The sequence below is a fragment of the Maylandia zebra genome, linkage group LG5 (genome assembly GCF_041146795.1).
Source record: "Maylandia zebra isolate NMK-2024a linkage group LG5, Mzebra_GT3a, whole genome shotgun sequence".
Lineage (NCBI taxonomy): Eukaryota > Metazoa > Chordata > Actinopteri > Cichliformes > Cichlidae > Maylandia > Maylandia zebra.
In genome coordinates, this window is record NC_135171.1 from 9,752,475 (window position 1) to 9,772,057 (window position 19,583).

A 19,583-nucleotide genomic window follows, 5' to 3' on the forward strand; every position below is an offset into this window, starting at 1 on the left:
TGTCTCTGATTCTGTAATGAAGGGAGAGGGATTTCTTTTTGAACTTGAGGAAATGTTTGTTTTGTTTTTCCCCTTCTGTTACTTGAATATTTCCATACATTTACAATTCAGCTTGTGAAATAAAGGGCTTCTTTTGTAACACCAGAGTAGTGAAGGATTCTTGCTGGAGTGAATATGATGGAAACAGCCTTGGTCTGTATTGCCATCTTGTGACCACGTTCGGTACATGCAGTAAAAGTGGGCTGCAGTGGGTTTCTGGGTGCTCTTAGTGCCACGTAGTGGATTTCTGAAACCAAAGAAGCATGCTCAACATTTTCACTGAACTTCAAAAATCACTTGGTACTTCACACAGAATACAATCACCTTATATTAGTCTGCGAAACACCTGCAGGATGTCTTCACATTGTTTACAAGTCACAATAGTTTCACCTTTGCTGGTACGGAAAGCCAATTATGTCAAAATTCTTCTTTTTTCTTTTCCCCACATACAGTCTCATTGCACAGATTGTTTTTTTCTAATTGCCCATGATGGGTAGATAACTATGGCTGTGTCCCAGTTTTATCATTTATTTATTTATTTTGCTCTGGCTTTTCCCATACCAGAGTCTGTCACTGCTGCTACAGAAATCCACTTATGTCTTAATTCACCCCCTTGATTTCTTTTTACCAGCTTTAATTTAGATTTATATCACCAGCTGGCATTTGCACATTTATAATAAGTTTCCATTGCAGGTCTTGATTAATCAGTACCGTATCACCCCAATAGAGCACGTTGCTGTCAGATTATCGGTGGCTCCTATGGTATTTAAAAGTAGGATGGGAGGTGGACCCTCCATCTTTCAGTGGTTTTTATACACGACTCTGCATTTAATTATTAGTTATTATTAGTCTCTGGCTCTTTTCTACAGCGTGTCTTTATCCTGTCTTCCTCCCCTAACGCCCAGCTGGTCACAACAGATGGCCGCCCCTCTGCTGGAGGTTTCCTGTTAAAAGGGAATTTTTCTTTCCCACTTTCATCAAGTGCTCGCGCATTACCGCTGTTTGATCGTTGGGGTTTTCAATGTATTATTGGAGGGTATTTACCTTCAATATTTAATATAAAGCAATTTGAGGAGACTTTTTTTGTTATTAAGGGCTAATATAATTAGAATTGGAATTGAAGCGACAATAACATGTTGGATGATGGGAATTGAAGGATCTAGGTCTGCACAGTTTACTCAAAATAAATAACGAATGAATAATGGATACCGCTTAGTATGCTGGCATTAGGTATTTTCTGTTCTGCAGCAGTTTGCCCTCTAGTGGTTGTTTTTGTGTATTTTTTTTACTCTGTAAGATCGAGCCAGAGGCAGTTTCACCTCCGTTAATCTGTTGCCATCCATGCCTTCACAAGCTGATAAACGGCATCATCTGTGAGTAATATTGTTTGTTATCACTGAGACAACTTGTGTGCATTATTATTTGTTGTGAAGGCGTGATATAGTTTGTAGTTAGAATTTAATTTGAATGCATGTATAACCTAAGCTAGTGAGGTTAAGCTAGCTCATATGTCATGTGGTTTCTTTAACGTTTTGATCATGAGTGTGATTTCATTTGATGTTTTATTCGGGCACTCACTAAGCAGATAAATATTGTGCTCATATTTTTGAATATGTGTTTGTTATACTGTATATTGAGGCAACATTTTTAATGGTTTATTTCTGGTTTTGTCAACAGTTTCACACTTTTTCCTTATTAAATCATCCAACTCAACACATTGGCCTGTTCCCTGGATTTTGATTAGGAGAGTGTTTAGCTGTCTGTATAGCTGAGTCTACGTTCACGAGGACAACGCTTAGTGAGGACAGAACACTTAGAGCTATGTCAGCGCTGCTAGAAGGTGAAATCAATTTATCCATGTAAAGTATGTCAAGAATAACTATTATGGAGTCCTCTACAAAATACATATTTATTTGTCACTGGTATTTGATTGGTGCAGTGGTTAGCAGGAAGGCTCAACAGTCAAGGTCACCTGGTGCCTTTGGGGACTCTGGCTTCCTCCTACAGTCCAAAGTCAGGTTAAGTGATGATTCTGTCCATATGTGTGGATATAAGAGTGTGTGATTGTGTGGTTGGCTGTCTCTCTCTGTTAGCCCTGCAATGCACTGATGTTGTTTGTGATGTTTCTGAGCTGGCATCCTTAATATTGGATAAGCAGCTAGAGGTAATGGATTGATAGTGTTTGATAATGCCTGAAAGAATTTCACAAATAAAGTAATTGCTATTCCTATTAGTGATATGTCTTATAAAGTGGGTAACACAAAACAGCAGAAGGCACAGCCTTGGCAACTGTGCAACACTGATATAAAAATATTTGAACTAGGAGGAAAAAATAAAATATTTCCAGCATGATTCAGTACATTCATCTATCCAGCTATTTTCACAGCTGCTGGTCCTTCCAGGGCGGCCTGAAACTAACATAAGACAGAATGGGGGTCTTACTCACCCTCCATTACTGGAATAAAAGCCCTAAAATCTGGTATGATCTAAGGCAGTGATACCTTTGTATTCATCACAGATACAGACAATATACGGAAGAATGCACACTGGACCTTTGATGGATCTGTTGTTGACACATCTCTGTAAACGAACAAGACTGGATGCTGAAAAATCCCAAATTTGGATTTCCATCCATGAAACATTTACACAATATTCTAATATTTAATCCACTGAAAGTTTTTTTCCCGATCTCTTTGCATATTAACTTTGTCTTTGATGTCTCCAGTTTTGAGATACTGTGTATTAATGCACCAAAGCTAGATATCGGACATGTTTGAAATCCTTCACTATGCACAAACCAGATAGTTGATGAATATGAATACTGGAGTACTTATTTATAAATCTCAAAAATTCATGTGACATATGGGACAATATCTGGAAAAATGTTGCTAATTTAGGTTTGCGTGCACTCACCTTCTCAGGAAGACCAGCAAAATCCTGTTTGGATAGGCTGACATCTAAAACACCCAGATTTAATGTGCTGCAATCGTTCAGTTGAACAATTTTGTATATTATACTATATATACTATATATACTATTGGGCCAGGGCCCAATTCACACATACAGTCTACAGTTTGTGTTTCTGGTTATTTCTCCACATGAGATATGAGGAGATATAAAGAGAAGAGGGTTTGGATGGCAGAATTCCTTCATCATTCTTGTTTTTAGACTGTTTGTCCGAGGATATATAAACACGCATTGCATGATCTCTGGACACTTTATTAGTTACACTTGCTAGTATCGAGTTAGACCCCCTTTTGCCTTTAGAACTGTCTTAATTCTTTGAACAACAAGTTGCTCGAAACATTCCTCAGAAATTTTGCTCCATCCTGACAGCATCACACAAGTGCTGCAGATTTGTCATTTGTGTAATTGTTTTTGTTATTTATCAAAAACCTACATTTCTTTCTTCTTCCCCTCCTACCTAGACTGGTTAACATTACAGGGCTATCACAGTTACACATTCATTCATGGCTACACATTCAGCCTTATCACAGTCACCAGTTAAGCTACAGTCACACTAGGGAAAACAGTGGTTGGAGACCATGGCATGACTAAAATTACTGCTGTGCCATGGACACTTTCAGTCAGCTGCTGTCTTCAAAGCAACTTTGCTACGTAAAGACAGTGATGACAATAGGATGACTGACTGGTGTCAAGTTGTCAATAACGTGTATTTAGATCGATTTGTGATAATATGATGATTAACTGTGATTAAATCATCAAAAATTGCAGGTCTCGGTGCCCATATATCTCAATGGGTTGAGCGATTGACCCATTTGCCAAAAGATTACTGCAGATTTGAATGTGTACACATCTCCTCCCTCCTTTCCTGTCTCTTCTACTGTCCGCCCCCAAAAAGAGAAAAAGTCCATCCAGAACCTCATGGATTTATAACAGAAATTCATTCACAAATGGCGATGTGATTGCTGCAGGACAAAGGCTTAACTGCAACCTTGCTTTCATATAAAACACAACCAGTTGAATTAAGCTCCATTGCAAAGAGACATGTAGCAGTTGGAGTCGGTCTGAGTCAATTCAATTCAATTTTATTTATATAGCGCCAAATCACAACATAAGTCGCCTCAAGGCGCTTCATAGATACAGAGAAAAACCCAACAATCAAATGACCCCCTATGAGCAAGCACTTTGGCAACAGTGGGAAGGAAAAACTCCCTTTTAACAGGAAGAAACCTCCGGCAGAACCAGGCTCAGGGAGGGGCGGGGCCATCTGCTGCGACCGGTTGGGGTGAGAGAAGGAAGACAGGATAAAAGACATGCTGTGGAAGAGAGACAGAGGTTAATAACAGATATGATTCAATGCAGAGAGGTCTGTTAATACATAGACTACAACTGTTTGGAGACAGGTTGCCTCCCACCAGGTGACCTGTGCAGTTGCTTCAAAGTGGTCACCCATAGGTTGAGGGTGTTGCACGGTCAACCTCTGGTCAGCCAGTCGGTTTCTGCAGGTACTCGCAATCGGTTTCCGACTGGAAAAGAATTCAGTGCAATCACTGGACAGCCACTGATTTTACATAGTTGTGAGGAGGTTGCAGTCCTATGGTAAATGGTAAATGGCCTGTATTTATATAGCGCTTTTACTAGTCCCTAAGGACCCCAAAGCGCTTTACATATCCAGTCATCCACCCATTCACACACTGGTGATGGCAAGCTACATTGTAGCCACAGCCACCCTGGGGCGCACTGACAGAGGCGAGGCTGCCGGACACTGGCGCCACCGGGCCCTCTGACCACCACCAGTAGGCAACGGGTGAAGTGTCTTGCCCAAGGACACAACGACCGAGACTATTCTTACTCTAATGTGATTGAGCCATCACCTGACATCTACGTCTTTAGCTTGTGGGAGGAAACCAGAGCGAAAAAAAAGTAGAACATGCAAACTCAGGCCCAAGACTTGCAAATAAGCTAAAATAAATAAATAAATAAAGAATAATAGATTAATAAAGAGAATAAAAGAAAGACGTCCTGGAGGAGAAATTGCAACTTGGGTAGGCAAGGCTGTGGATCATTAAGAGAAGGGGGGGGGGGGGGGGGGGGGGTGAAGTTACCCTGTTCACATTAATGGAAAGACAAAGTCAATCGTTAATATTTCTGTTACAGTCCAGAGTTTTAGAAATTAGTCCGAGAATATTCAGGCAAACAAAAACAAAAAAACCAATAAAAAAAAAAAAATGCAGCTATTTGCATGGAAGAAGCCACTTCTCAAGAGAAAATGGACAGAGATAAAAACACATTCTGAGCTAAGGAATATCTGGAAAGAGAGACTGATTGCTAAATATGGAGATCTAAAATTCCTGTGCTTCTTCTCCAGATTATTAGTATTAATGATGAGTGCTATTGGCACATTCTGTCATAGTTGTAGTGTGAAGATTTCCCAAGTCTGACTGCACTACACTGAATGAAGTCCTCCTAGTATTTTACCTGCCTTCAGGGCACGTTGTAATAAAACCTATGAAATGGTGCAGGTGTATCACAGAAAAGAGTTCAAGGGGGGCACTTTCTTGCAATATGTCATGCAGGCCGATATCATATTGATGCACCAGAAGCACTCAGCATTGTTCTATAAATCGGTAATCTTTATTAACACAGTATAAACAACAAACAGCAACAGAAGAAACTCTCCTGTGGCGCGTATATGAGCAGAAGACCCAGCACATCTCAGAGGGGCTGACTGAGACAGAAGCATAGACATTAGGCTGATCGTGGTTCAGTTTTCATGGTACACGCACAGTATACACAAACTTATCAGATGCACAAACCTTGTACGGTCCTTAAGCCATTCAGTCGGTTTTGCAAATGGACGTAAGAGAGGAAAAATTACAGTCATGCTGAGCAACAGTTAGCTACAGTATGAAACAGAGTTGATACATAAAAACCAAGTAAATCATCTCTTTAGAAAGGTTCTTTTATATAAATGATCTGAAGTGTACAAAACAGTATATTACACATTTCTCAATGCATGATTCTGAGCAAGACCCAGTAGCCTACAGTACACTTCCCTTCAACGTACTACAAACTACTTAACTGGATTACAAGCTACATACAGACTGCACTGTACTCTGCGTAGCACAGCAGCCCCACATGGCATCAGGAGACGATGGGAAAAAGGAAAAGATCAGCAGCATTGTCTTTTTTATTAAGAATACACACCTATAAAAATGCACCAGGCCTCATATATTGCCAATATCCCATGCGAAACAGCAGAATGCCATTCAATTCACCTCTGTAACATCAGGAAAAGGATGCTGGCCCCCCTCACTACATACAGTTTTCTATCCACAAAGCTGCATGTAAACATCACCACGGCTGCTTCATAGTCCTATGTTTCTAATGTTTTTGATATACATATGATAAGTTAAGGCTCTTTAAGGACCTGAGGATTTTGAACATATGATGAGGCACACAGAAGGCAAAGAATAGCTCTAGACACAGGACTAACTTAAAGAATGAGGAGCATGAGACAGCCACAAGGGCCCGGTTCCCATTGCTGTTAAACGGCCATGATAGAGGAACCCAGGGGAGAAGCTCTCAACGACAGCTCGATGTTACATCTGGTTACAAAGTCGGTAATTATCACGTGGATGGCTTTAAGTACTTCATTGACATTTTGGGAGCTGTTGGGTAACCCGACCCCTCAAGGGACTGGCACCAAAAACGTGGCATGCTAATATGCTAATGCTTTAGCATCGAGGATGATGGGATTTAGACTCACGCTATACAAATAAACCAGTTATTGCTCCCTGTGATCATTCCTTCTGTCCGTACCGGCTGTTTAAAATCTCTTCCAAGTGCAATTGCAGTATGATCTGTGGTCCGAGACTGAATTCTAGAGTTCAGCAGAAACATTTTAGCATTCTACAGTTAGCAAAGTCCAGCTATTAGCGTGGAGGTTTGTTCTGTCTTCATAGCAGTAAAACTGCTGGAGCACAGCAAGGCGACACAAACAGGGGAACTGGCACATCAAAAAAACATTTAGTCAGTGCTAGGTTAAGACTATAGGATATTAGCGTGAAAGTACCATGGCCAGAAAGATGTAGCAAGGTTATGAGGCATGTTTTAGCCAGTTGAGTGAATGAGAGCTGACAAAAAACTATTGCTGCATATTGGATAGCTTACAACCAACATGCAAATCCTTCAATGGTCATTTGAGGCTGATTCCAAAAGACAGTACGTTCTAATAGACTTTTGTGTTAAAATGCTCAACTAGAGTGATTCAATTAACTTCTTTACAGCTGCTATTTAAAAAGCTTGGTATATACAGTTTATAAAAATTGTATTTGGGGCAAACTATTTTCATAGCTTACATGTCTGGAGTTTGTTTCTGGATTAAAGTTAGGGATGTGGCCTGGCCAAGCAGCCAGTTAGCCTTCACCTTCGCTAATTCAGTCACTGAACTGGATTCCTCAACCATGTTTGAGGTGTTGGTGGGTTTTGAGAGAATTCTGAGTAGGATTATCATAAAAAAAAAAAAGGATACAGTTGGGATACAAGCTATAACTTACTTGCTGTGAGGTACAGCTTGTCCAAGAAGTTATAGTTTAATTTTGGTCAGTTTTAGGGGCGTTATACTTGTACACTTTAGGTTTGCTTGCTAATCAAGCTAGCTTTTGCTGATAATTTAGCCCTCCAAATATGTTCTGACTCAGAAAAAAACAACATATATGAACATCTGACGTTGGAATCTTTTAACGTGACACACTGAGCATGTTTATTAAAATAATTGTGTGGTCTGAGCACGGCACAACCAAGACCAGAACCTCATGTTGGACTTTAGCACAAGTGTAGATTAAGCTAACATGAGGCTGCAGTGGAGCTATGCCATCTTTGGACAGGAGGAATGATTGCAACTCATAACGCTTTCAGTGTTCACATTTCATGTGACTGCTTTGACAAAACTTTCCAAGCTTAGTGCCTATTAGGATTATCTGATATATCAAGATGACCCACAGCCACTTTCCTAGAATGATAAAGCATTAACATGTAAAGTCTAATGCTAGTTGTCTCTTTACAAACTGGGATTAATAGCAGCATATGCCAAAGCTGTCGATGCAGTCCTTTGAGACAAGCTTTTTTTTTTTTTTTTAAATAGTTCAGAAACAGAAATGAAGAAAAAAACCTCACTTTGGTCTGCTGGAACCAAAGTCACAAGTAGTATCTTATTTTAGAAGACAAAGGGTGATCTGTCAAATCACATTCTTCACCTCCAGACTGGAAAATTTGATGATGTTGCTTGTCATGCAGATGTTCTGACCCAATACGCCCAGACAGACTTTAAATTTATTTAAGAAAAGAAAATCTATAAAAGCTCAACGTGTCATACAAAAAAATGCATATAAGACATTTTTTTCTGATTATTTTTTTCTTATGAAAGCTGCTTTGGTAACAACATAGTCACGACATCGGTCAATCTCCCTTACTTAGCCTGGGCGCTGAAGGGGACCCCTTCCCTGTTATCTCAATGGCGGTTTTTTTTGTCTTTTTTTGTTGTTTTTTCCTTCGGCGTCTTCCTTTTGCTTCTAAAATCTAAATGAATGGATCTAGTTACACCGGAGTGGGCTTTGTTTGCGTTCTGCCGGAGCGCCGTCTTCACATCAGATGCAACGCCTGCTGCGAGACGTTTGTCATAAAGATGTCCGCGCTGTGAAAGACAGTGCTATTGTGCTGAGTGCTGATAGAGTGGAGACCTTGGATGCTGAGCCGACTGCGTTGGGGCCTGGAAAAGGTGTTGAAAAGAAAAAGGCTGTTAGTCTATGAGAGAAAGAAGTTTTTTTTCCCACCTTTTTCTTATTAAAGAGACATCTCTTCAACCTGCTTTAGCAATTAAGAGCTGATAAAAATATCAAAAACATGTTCTCATCTTACTCCTTGAGCAGCAGAGTGAGGCACAGAAAGGACTCTAAATAGAGTACTTTACTTTACATACTTTTTGGTGTCACGTAGAAGCTGTAATTACACAAATGTCAAATGCAGAACATTATTTCCCCCAGTCTCTGTCGCTTTGGAGCAGCTAATCTGTTCTGCCAAGACAGCAGCAGGGGAGGGGATTATTCAGCTCAGCCACGAGGGAGACACTAACTAGCTCTCCACTGACCTGGTATCCTTGGGATGGTGATCTGCCTGCTACTGCTGCCTTCCCCTCCCTCACCAAATGGCTTTATCTGGATAATATAATCCTCGTCAGTAGGAAGCGCCAGCTCTACAGAGGTGGTGTTTGTTTCCATGATGCTGGGGCGACTGTGTCGATTCTTCTTGTACAGCACCTGAAGAAGACGAGATCGAATTATGGCAGCGTGGCACGGGACAGAATTTTCTAACAAAACAAGGCGTCTGGGTGCTTACTTTGTAACCAGTGACCTCTGACTCGTTCTCCAGGGCTTTGACCTGCTCCCAGTTCAGTATAATCTTGGAGTTCGACGTGTTCCACACCACTTTACCCGGTGGCTGACTGGGTGCTGGGAGAGCAAAAACACATCATTTACCTTAAAATGATAGCTGAGCAGTGGCACACTGATCAGATGGGTGTACTGTGAAGCAACTGTAACATAGCCAGCCTTTGTTTGTGCTAGCTGGTTCTATAAAACCTAAAATCCCAGTAAAGAGTTAATGGGATTCGCACTCTGCACAGGAATGTACTGCGAGGTTGGAGATTGAGAAAAACTCTTCTGCAACTTCAAACCAGACAGACAGAATGGGATTAGAACCCACGCTGTCTGCATCACGCTCTGTGCTTTTACAAAAGGTGACCCAGCAAATAGTCTTTAAAAAGGTGTTGAAGATGACTTCAAAACAAAATGAAGATTTGGTTAACTCACTGAGGTAACCATTGTTGATGACCCCAATCAACTAAGTCTATGTCTAATCCTAGGCAGTAAGAAAAGTCATATTGGGTTTTTTTTTTGTTTTGTTTTAATAAAATTGTCCTCTCAAGCTTTGGAAATAAGAGAACAAAGAAAATAACCATTCTATTTCACACTCATCGGAAACTGTTCACATTCAAAAAAAGTCAATTTGGCATGTCGGAGCCACAGGTTCTTTAGAAAGGATAAACTATTTCCATATTGTTTCTATCCATAGCACAAACCACTGCTGTGCAATGTGTACAAAGATGTGCTTTAACTTTGTAATTCTCAAAGCTTGTAAAATTAAGTTCAAACTGAGGGTTATCTTCAAATTTACACAGAGTATAAAACTTCTTCAAGAGTCTGAGCTGTCACTTGAGAAAGCATCATGGCAAAAACAAAAGAAATCCATTTAGACTTGTTGACGCTCGTAAAGCCAGAGGGAGAAGTATCATCAAGAAATTCTAAAAGATTTAAAAGATTCTAGAAAGGAAATTAGTGAGCGATGTGTCTAAAGACCATAGAATAACTGCCAAAACAGCAGTGAATGACTTTGCCAAGTAAGAAGATGACAATCACTAGAGCTCTGCACAGGAATGCACTCGAGGTTGGAGATCGAGAAAAACTCTTCTGCAACTTTAAACCAGACAATATGATGAGGAAAACATGAAAAACGATGATGCATACTGGAAGCACATCTTTTTCTCAGATGAGATGAAACTAACTAATAACTCTGCCGTCTTTTGTACATATGCATACACTCTATGACAGCTGGAACAAGCTCAAACCCCCTGGCAACCATGAACTGCAGTAAGCAGTTGCATAACTGATGCATGCATGGAATGAACAATTTTTTCAATAAAGAAGAAAATACTGATTTCATATTGGCAATACTAAATCAGTGTCCTTTGTGTACCTGGGGTCTCTTCACGATCATTTTGCAAAACAATCAAATGTGACATGGAAAAAAAAAACACAAACAAATGTGTTTGTTTGTTGAAATAATGTCGAGGGTGATATAGACATCTACCAGACTTTCACGTCTGAGCTAACATGATCCCAATTTTATGGCTGTGTATCATTTTGATGCATATTTAGACCTCTAATCAGCAGAAAATTGCTCAGTGGTAACCAGTTGAAATAATCTGTATATCCCTAAAAGAGCCTAATGTGCTGATTCTAGCTGATATTTAACTGAAACTCTGAAGATAATCTACTCTGGACTGGCCTATATGATCAGTGAAAGTTACTATAGAGATCTATTCAGGTTAAAATAGGCCACCTTTTATCTGAGTTTAGTCCCAATATAACTCAGCCAGCCATTAATCTCTTGCAGGCTCTAATTTGATCCCATACTTACGTGGCTTTTTGGTGGTAACGTTGACGGTGGTGCTGGGAGGACCTGTTCCTGCAGTGTTATACGCCCTCACTGAGACGTAATATGCGGTGCTGCCTTTCACCCCGCGGATAATAGTAGATGTTTGATTTCCTACAGTCCTTTGCACGCTGGCCGTGTCTTCCCTTTCACTTCTACTCCAGTACCTCAGCTGAAAAGCAACAAGGTAGAACCGCAGACGTGAATGCAGAAAACACGATGGACACCTTAAAAGCTTTCTGTTACACCCTGTCAGTGAGGTGCAAACTGGAAACAGGGAGATGTGAACTCAACTGGATGGAAGCTGTGAGCGGTCTGAAAACAAGCTTTAGCAGCATGCCACCTTGTGCGCCTTGTGAACTGTGTTCCTCCGTTGTGCCGGGCAGATGTGTGTTCTGTTTAAGTTTTGTTTGTACAGATTGAGGTCAAATGTGAAAAAGTGGGGAAACAAAAAAATAAATAAATAAATAAAAGTGAAAGAATCCATAAAAATCCCCTGCCATCAATGTCCACTGATAACAGATTTTCTTTGTCACCCTGCTTGTCAGGGCTGAAACAGCGGGCATGCTTGACAGCACAAATATAATTTGCCTTTCCTCAAAGGAATGGTTTGCTGAGGGCCTGCTCCTCTGTTGCTTTTGAGTGGTCAACAATTTATAATTCTGGCATTTTACGCAGTCCGACGACGAAAACGTCTTCGTCCACATCTTGGATTTCAACAGTGAGCAGAATTAAAATGACAAGAACTGACGGAGAAAGTCTGCAGAGCCACTGCTTGCTATGTTGTGTGGATTAGAAGCTAAGCATTCTATCCCTTGGAGTATTGCATCAGCACGCTAATCAGGGTGGTTACAGTACTTAGGTAAGCAACAAGAGAAACACAACCAAACCCACAGGCCTGGGACTCGGCTGGACCATTATGCAGGCAGCGAGCTATTATCTCGTACGCCCAAGGTGCATAAGTCTCGAACACTCATCAATAATAGAAGACAACAAGATTGTACAGCATTAGCTGGCATGTGTGCGCACACACGCATACAAACAGGAAATGCATCCAGGGGAAAACTCACACAAACAAGGTATTTCATCAGAGCTCACCTCGTAGCCCAGCACTCTCTTCTTGTTGGCGTTCCAGGGCAGAGCTTTCCACGAAACTTCAATCTCAGATGCAGAGAGGCTCTTGGCGCGGACCCTGGTGGGCGCTCGGCCAGGCTCTGGAGTTAATGTGTAAAGACTGGTTTTAGAAGTTGCACTGCGCTTTGATGACCCCTCAAAGAGAGAACATCAAAAAAGTTTCAAAGCGGCTTCTTTTTATTAGAACAACAGAGGGAGGAAAGTATGCTGAAGACGCCTGCGAGTGCTGATAGAAGAAGGCTGCCTGCGAGATTGCTGCTGCCATTTAAAGAAAGGAGGACTGACTCAGTCTTTTAGTGATGAATCACTGCTAGCTAGACATGCAGATCTACTCCAAATCATACACACCTTCCTCAGCAGAGTAGATAGTGGTAACAGGTCCAAATGGCCCTTCTCCCAGGTTGTTGTAAACCCCAACCTTGACTTGGAAAGGGGAGAAGGGCTGAATGCTCTCATTTTTAAAGACGTATCTGGATGCTTCAGCGGAGGGTACGGCTGCCTGCATCCAGCCTGTGGCGCCGTGGGGTCGAAAAGCCACCACATAGCCAAAGCCCGGTCCGTTCTGCAGCTCTTCCGGAACAGGCTGCAGGAAAACAACACTGTGTGAGCACTTGCAAAAGAAAGGGAAATAAACACACTGCAACTCTGTCTTTATATTTTATTTTTTAACTACAGTTGCCATGTGAGGATGCGACGAAATATGGTCAGACACGAGGCTTTCAGTTTTTTAGGCAATGCTTGTCTTCAAATAAAACATGCTGAACACACAAAAACTATAAGTAGACACATCCATTACACAGTACAAAGCACTCAGCATGATAACATAGCCGTAGCCGTGGTCATGCTTCAGATATTTATAGCTCCATTATTCTAGTGAATAAACCAAACCTCTTCACTCTGGTCTACTAAAAGATACATAGAGCACATCTTTTTTTTTTTGTCTGGAGAGAAGTGGGGTCTACTGTTTTGATAAAACTTGTTAAAACTGCTAGAATAAGTGTTTATGGTCTCCAGACATTCAGAATGACCACCCAAAGCTTTTAAAGGTTCTTGAAAAAACAAAAAAACAGTACTAATCGGACAGAAACAAACACACTTGAATACGCTGTGGTGTCCCTCAGGGATTTATTCTTGAGCACTCTTTGTTTTCAACTTTTTGTTATTATTTTACTATTATCATAGCAAAACTGCATCTTCTCTGATGTTTGCTGATTTTTCTCTGCAGTTATTAGAGGTAACCTCTAAATACAACAAATGGTTTTTATATTATGCAGTTTTTCTTACTTCTAAAAAAGTGTGAAAAACCTTTTAGAATTTAATTCGGGTTTAGTGAGTTTGGCATTGTAACTAATGGTGGGTTCGGGGTCAGCTGTAGCAGATATGAAAAAAATGAAACTTTAAAGCCTATTCTGTACACAGCGTTTGCTACTGATATTGCCTAAGCATTTGTACATTTATGAGGTGAAAAGTATCAGTCCTAGGGTAATGTTTTGTCTTTTCATTCAAAATAAATAGATGAGAGTTGAAAAAAAAACCTATTTATTTATATAATTATTTCACCAGTTTGCCAAGGTTTGGATGAAGACCCAACTGTGACCCTGAGATGAGAGGAAGTTAGTTAAGATGTTCAGAAACAAGCCACAAACAACCAAAGCTCAAGCTGCCATGAGCTAGAACCTGCTGAAAGTGTCACTGTCCATTGTGAACTAAGTTTTACATCGCTATGGACTGAGAGGTTGCTCACTAAGAAATAAGTCGAGCTCTATCTGAAATGAACTAAATTGGCCACCAAAAACATCTGGTCAAGGTCCAGCTGAAACATTTAAGCAAATATATGTGGGGTCTATGTATATATCTGAAGCCGTATGTATACTTTTGACTCTGCATAGTTTAGAGAAAATCCAAGAGAAATTCAAACGTGAGCATCCAATTCTTATTTTGTAAAAATCATTAGTAATACATGCTGCGTTCCACCCTGGAAAAAACAACAGTCCAAAGAAATCATTCAAAGTCTTCTGTTTCATACTAAAGTAAACTAAACTCTTGGCTGGCTATGTTTGCTGACCAATATAGAGTTGTGTGTGTCATTGACGCAGACCTTCATTCATATCTTGAGCTGTATTCTAGGCCCCGGGTTGCAGCCATGCGAATAGAAATGTCTGCTGTTACCCTGGGGGAGAGACGCCTTTTCTTAATTTCTTAAAGGAATAGTTATGAACAACCTGCTGCCCCTGCTTTTGTGTGAAAACACAACGGCATAAAGAACTTCAGGGGCTGAGGCAAAACAGGGGCTTCGCTTAGCAGAAGTTACCTTTTAACCACACTTGTGCATACTGAAACATCAACAGTGAAATGGTTCACAGCAGGAGCTGATGATTCTGAGCAGCAGCTTGAACAAATATACGTTTTTGGAGTCAGGCTGATATGCGGGGGGCCTTGTAGAAATAAGAAAAGAAAGAGAACGAAAAAGGAAAAATAAAGAAAAGAGGAGAAAAGTGAGAAAATAATCACAGAAAAAAGCCGGAACTTCGAAGGAACAACTGAGTTTAATTATCTTATTGAAACCTCAAAAGCATTTTTCTCTCCCCCAGGGTGACAGCAGCAGTTATTGCCTTTCTGTTCTTAAAAATGAAATGCCATACATTAAGCAGTTCAGCTGTTATTAATGAAACAGAGGCCTACATCCACAGAGAATAATGACGTCTGGCTGCCTCCTCCAAGGGTGAGGGGGTCTTGAGCAAGCTTGCTTACCTCCCATGTGATGACTAATTCGGAGCGACTGCCACCGCCTCCGCTCACATTAGCTGGTGTGACCTTCGGAGCTAAAGGAAGAAGACAGATCAGCTTAGCTGGGTTGACTTCACATGACACTGCAAAGGCACATGTAATAATGCTCCTTCCAGCAAATCCTAAATTGCTAAGAGAGGTAAGTGTGTGACAAGCCTGAACTTCAGCATTCAGATACATCAGCAAACTTCCCATCTCTGAGACGAAAAGGGAACACGTAAAGAATCTAAACTTGTTAAACTGCTAAAAGAAGCTTTTAGAGATGTTTTGCAATTTAAATGAGACTTTCATTTTCTTTTGAGGCAGTAATGATATCCAGCACACTGACTGTATATTCAAGGTTTTTGTATTTTATTTTCCTAAGATATTTATCAGCATTTCTAAATTTATTGGACACGTGTGTAGAGAGAAGTGTGTAGAGGGAACGACACGGAGCAAATGTCTTGCCTATTGGGACTCAAACCGGGAGCTCCTGGGAGCATTTTTTGGTATGCGCTCCACCTATCAGGACAGCCTATTGGTTGACATTTTACAAAATATGCTTATACCCTTTACTTGTCAAAGGTTACTTGAAAAAATTAATCCCAAAAACGGAAAAAAAACTGAACTAAAGACAGAAGTTGTGAAAAAACTCTGTGCAGATGTAAGAAGATCTAACAGAACCAGTCAAGTTGACTAATGAACATATGCTTGACTGAAAACAAAAAGTCCATCTCGGGTGGGAATTACGTGGTGGAAATAAGCAGGAACCAAGGCTGAACATTGAAGCCAACATACTACAAGTAGCAAGAACTGCAGTTCCTCTCATGACCACTTGAGCCTGGCTCCAAAAGCGTGCTCATCCCCATTGACTCCCATGTTGAAAAGCCCAACTTAACAGTGTTAAAAAGCATCTTTACAGCCAACCACAAAAAAGATTCTGGCATCTATGGATAGTTTCATAACAAATTTATGGCGGCTGATCACCCATCTGGAAACTGGAGTTGGGGTGTGGCCACTTTGACAGATGCTGTGACACCAACACATTCTCACTCTCGAGGCGTAATATTTTACGCTAGGTGACAAATCATCAACATATTACGCTTCCGGGCACCCAACACATCCCTAAATGACGAGATCGGAAAAATGAGGAAATATGAGAACGGTTTGGAATCAATCTACACATGTTCGTTCATTTTATTAAAATCGCTTTGGAAAACACTATTTAATGTCATTAAAGTGGGGTGGCTGTAGCTCAGGTGGCAGAGCAGGTCAGCCACTAATCAGAAGATCAGTGGTTCGATCCCAGGCTGCATCCTGGCTGCATGCCAAATATCCTTGGGCAAGATACTAACCCCATGTTTGCCTGCTGGTGGTGGTCAGAGTGCCCGGTGGCGCCAGTGTCTGGCAGCCTCGCCTCTGTCAGTGCGCCCCAGGGCAGCTGTGGCTACAACATAGCTTGCCATTGCCAGTGTGTGAATGTGTGTGTGTATGGGTGAATGACTGAATGTAGTGTAAAGCGCTTTGGGGTCCTTAGGGACTGAGTAAAGCGCTATACAAATGCAGGCCATTTACCATTAAAGTGCTGGTTCAGGTTAGGGCTGGAATACATGGCTGGAACGTGTATTACCACGGGAGCATCATTCTACTAGATTTTATCCATAACCCGGCGCTACCATAAGAACACGGAAGGTCACCTTTTGCGTTCCTCAGGAATGCCGCGTGACGTGGAGTGATTCTCCCCTTGAGTTTCTCATGCAACCAAGCTTGCTAGTGTTAGCTGATAACTTCACTTATGTATTGACAGAGCAAGGCTAACGGTTTCCCTTCCTCCAGCATTAATAAACATTTTGGGAACAGTATTTCCAAAAAAAGTATTCAGAAAGTTGGGTAAATGATATGTATACTGGTCAGTTTTGAAAACAGATTCAGTACGTACATGTTCCTTTTGTCCTTGCTTGTTTGGATGGCTTGCTGGGCTCGCCAGTCCCGATGGAGTTGCTCGCAAGGACTCGAAACTCATACTCTACCCAAGGGCTCAGGTCTATTACTGTAGCTGTCAGCCGGGTGCCCCGTACCACCTCAGGAACTGGCAGAAAACACACAGTGCCCTCTTCAGTTTCAACACATGAATGTGTGTGGCTGTGTGTTCTTGGAGCGTCTCAGCTAAGCATCAGTAGCATGCTATCCTCCAGGCTAACAGACATGGTAGTTACACAGCACATTTCCAATACCACACAAGGACGCATAAGGATTTTTAAAAAATGCACATAAACACATACATTAACCATTACATTGCCAATTTGGTGATCTTTGTTGAAATCTTTAATAATGCATGCATGGCACTGTGTAGTTGTTAAGTCAGCTGAAACAAGCAAAACACCAGAATCGCTGTAAGGGACTGAATATTGAAAACAAAAATAATAAAAATGATTCCAGTTAAAAAGGCAAAAACTAATTTTCTTCCTCTGGGTTCTGAGCCCCTATAAGGTCACATTGTATTTCTGTTACAAATCTATGACCCTTGCTTGGCAAATCAATGCAGCCAGTAAAACCATCTTTGATAAAAGTGTCCTAATTCACAAAAATATCAATAGAACGAGATAAAAGCATATTACGCCAATCATGTGTAAATGTTAAGGGTGCCATAAAGGATGTGGGCAAAGATTACACCGATCCCATTACTTAACTGCACTATCAAATTACGGCTGTGGCAAACAAGCTTCATCATCGGGACGAGATCCATGTTTCAGGATTCTGAAGAGAGCGATAAAATGGGAGTCAATGGTCCCACTACAATTGATGCTGGGGTAAAAATTACATCTTCAATATTTTCACAGCCGAGGCATGATGAAGAGTGGCCCCCTCCAGGTGACTGGAGGAGGCCACAGCTGGTTGGAGAGAGCTTACCTGTGGTGACAGCTTGCCACCCGAGGGAAAATGGTGTCCTGGCTTGGATGGTGTATGCCGTAATTGGACTGTGATTATCAGGACCGGGCCTCCAGGACAGAGAGGCTGTGGTATCAGTGATTCCTTCTACATGGATGCTGGTGGGGGGCCCTGGGGGACCTGATAGATGGCATAGCCAAGGCAGGAAAGAGAACAGAAAGATAGAGAGACAGATGGAGGAAGAAGGTAGGGGAGGGAGGGAATGTAAATCAGGAAAAGATGGAAAGATGGTAGAGAGTGTGGCGGTGGTTTTAGCACCTGAGGCTACTGCAGCGACGTCAGTTCAGTGTGAAACCTTTGGGAGCTATTGGGTCTAATTAGACAGTAAATTTCCTTTAAACCTTCCAGAGAGAAATTTCCACTCGCCTCAATTTTCTCTCCCTTTATTCCTTCGTCAGTGAAGTGCAACCAGCCACAGTAAACATGCATCACTGACAAAGCCAGTCTTCTTCAGGTAGATCGTGAATTATTTAAATCACAGTTATTATGGTGACTCACCTCTGATGACCAAGTCAACAGCCACGGAAATGCTGTCCACCTTGGTTTGCACGGCGCACGTGTACTTCCCGGCATGCCTCAGCTGGACATTCCGAATCATAATGTCTCCCGCCGAATGCTGCTGTCATTCAACGCATGCACAATCACCCGCAAACACACAAACAAGCAAAGGAGTTTCGTAAGCAACCTGCTATTGTGATTCCAATTCAACGCTCACTTTTTCTGTAGCCAAGCGGGAACAAACGAAACCAAACAGAAAGCTTATTCTCATATCTTCAAAAAGGAATTCATATTTCCACACTCCCACTTTCCATCTATATTCTAAAGAAGCACAAAGAAATGCCTCTCTATACCATGTGCGCACCGTGCATTTGTTTTATCCCTGTGATTACAGAAATGAACTTGCTCTAATGGCTTGATTTGAATTGCGGTATGGAGCCGCTTCAGTTATACGGCGCAGCCTAATGGCTAGTCTAATAGTTAGTTCTTTAAGAGAGCCTTTCATTCCATCTCTAATTGCAATTCCCTCTCCTACATTATCATTTCACCCAGGCAGAGCTGAGCAGGTTCTGTGATAAATTGGACATGGCGGAAATATGTGGCACAGTGGCAGTAAGAATTCTATGGAGTGGCTGGTAGCTTAATCAATATAAGTGTAGACGAACAGCAATTTATTAAGGAGGGGAGACTGTAAATCACGATCCTAGAAACACCTAAATCATAAAGAAAACAGAAAGAAAAAAAAACGCCTCTGCATTGGATTTTTTCCCCTCTGTATTGCCTGCAGTTTTTAAAGGAGCCTTGCATTTTTTAGCTAAAAGAGAAAAAACCCCTCCAACTCAAAACAGTGCATGGCATGCTGAGGTATAAGCTGCGGACTTTATAAAATATACAGGAGCTCACTGAGACTGGTTGCATGTATGTAAATTTCTTTTTAAAATAAACCACAGGCAGCAAATTTT

At 41.3% G+C, this 19,583-nt stretch overlaps 1 protein-coding gene across 2 annotated transcripts in view; it reads right to left on the reverse strand.

Moving 5' to 3' along the window:
- Nucleotides 1–4,072: 4,072 nt before the first annotated feature.
- The window catches only part of cntn4 (contactin 4), a 200,054-nt gene continuing 184,543 nt past the window's right edge, over nt 4,073–19,583 (reverse strand). The window contains exons 14-23 of one of the 2 annotated variants that reach the window (XM_023153751.2): nt 18,622–18,739; nt 18,085–18,243; nt 17,114–17,263; nt 15,160–15,230; nt 12,757–12,991; nt 12,373–12,488; nt 11,260–11,446; nt 9,400–9,512; nt 9,152–9,320; nt 4,073–8,773 (exon numbers count right to left, since the gene is read on the reverse strand). In XM_023153751.2, the coding sequence (XP_023009519.1) occupies nt 8,682–8,773; nt 9,152–9,320; nt 9,400–9,512; nt 11,260–11,446; nt 12,373–12,488; nt 12,757–12,991; nt 15,160–15,230; nt 17,114–17,263; nt 18,085–18,243; nt 18,622–18,739 (1,410 nt within the window). In that variant the 3' untranslated portion in view covers nt 4,073–8,681. Of the gene's footprint in view, nt 8,774–9,151; nt 9,321–9,399; nt 9,513–11,259; nt 11,447–12,372; nt 12,489–12,756; nt 12,992–15,159; nt 15,231–17,113; nt 17,264–18,084; nt 18,244–18,621; nt 18,743–19,583 lie in introns of both variants that reach the window. The other variant, XM_004567418.4, reaches the window with a different exon arrangement.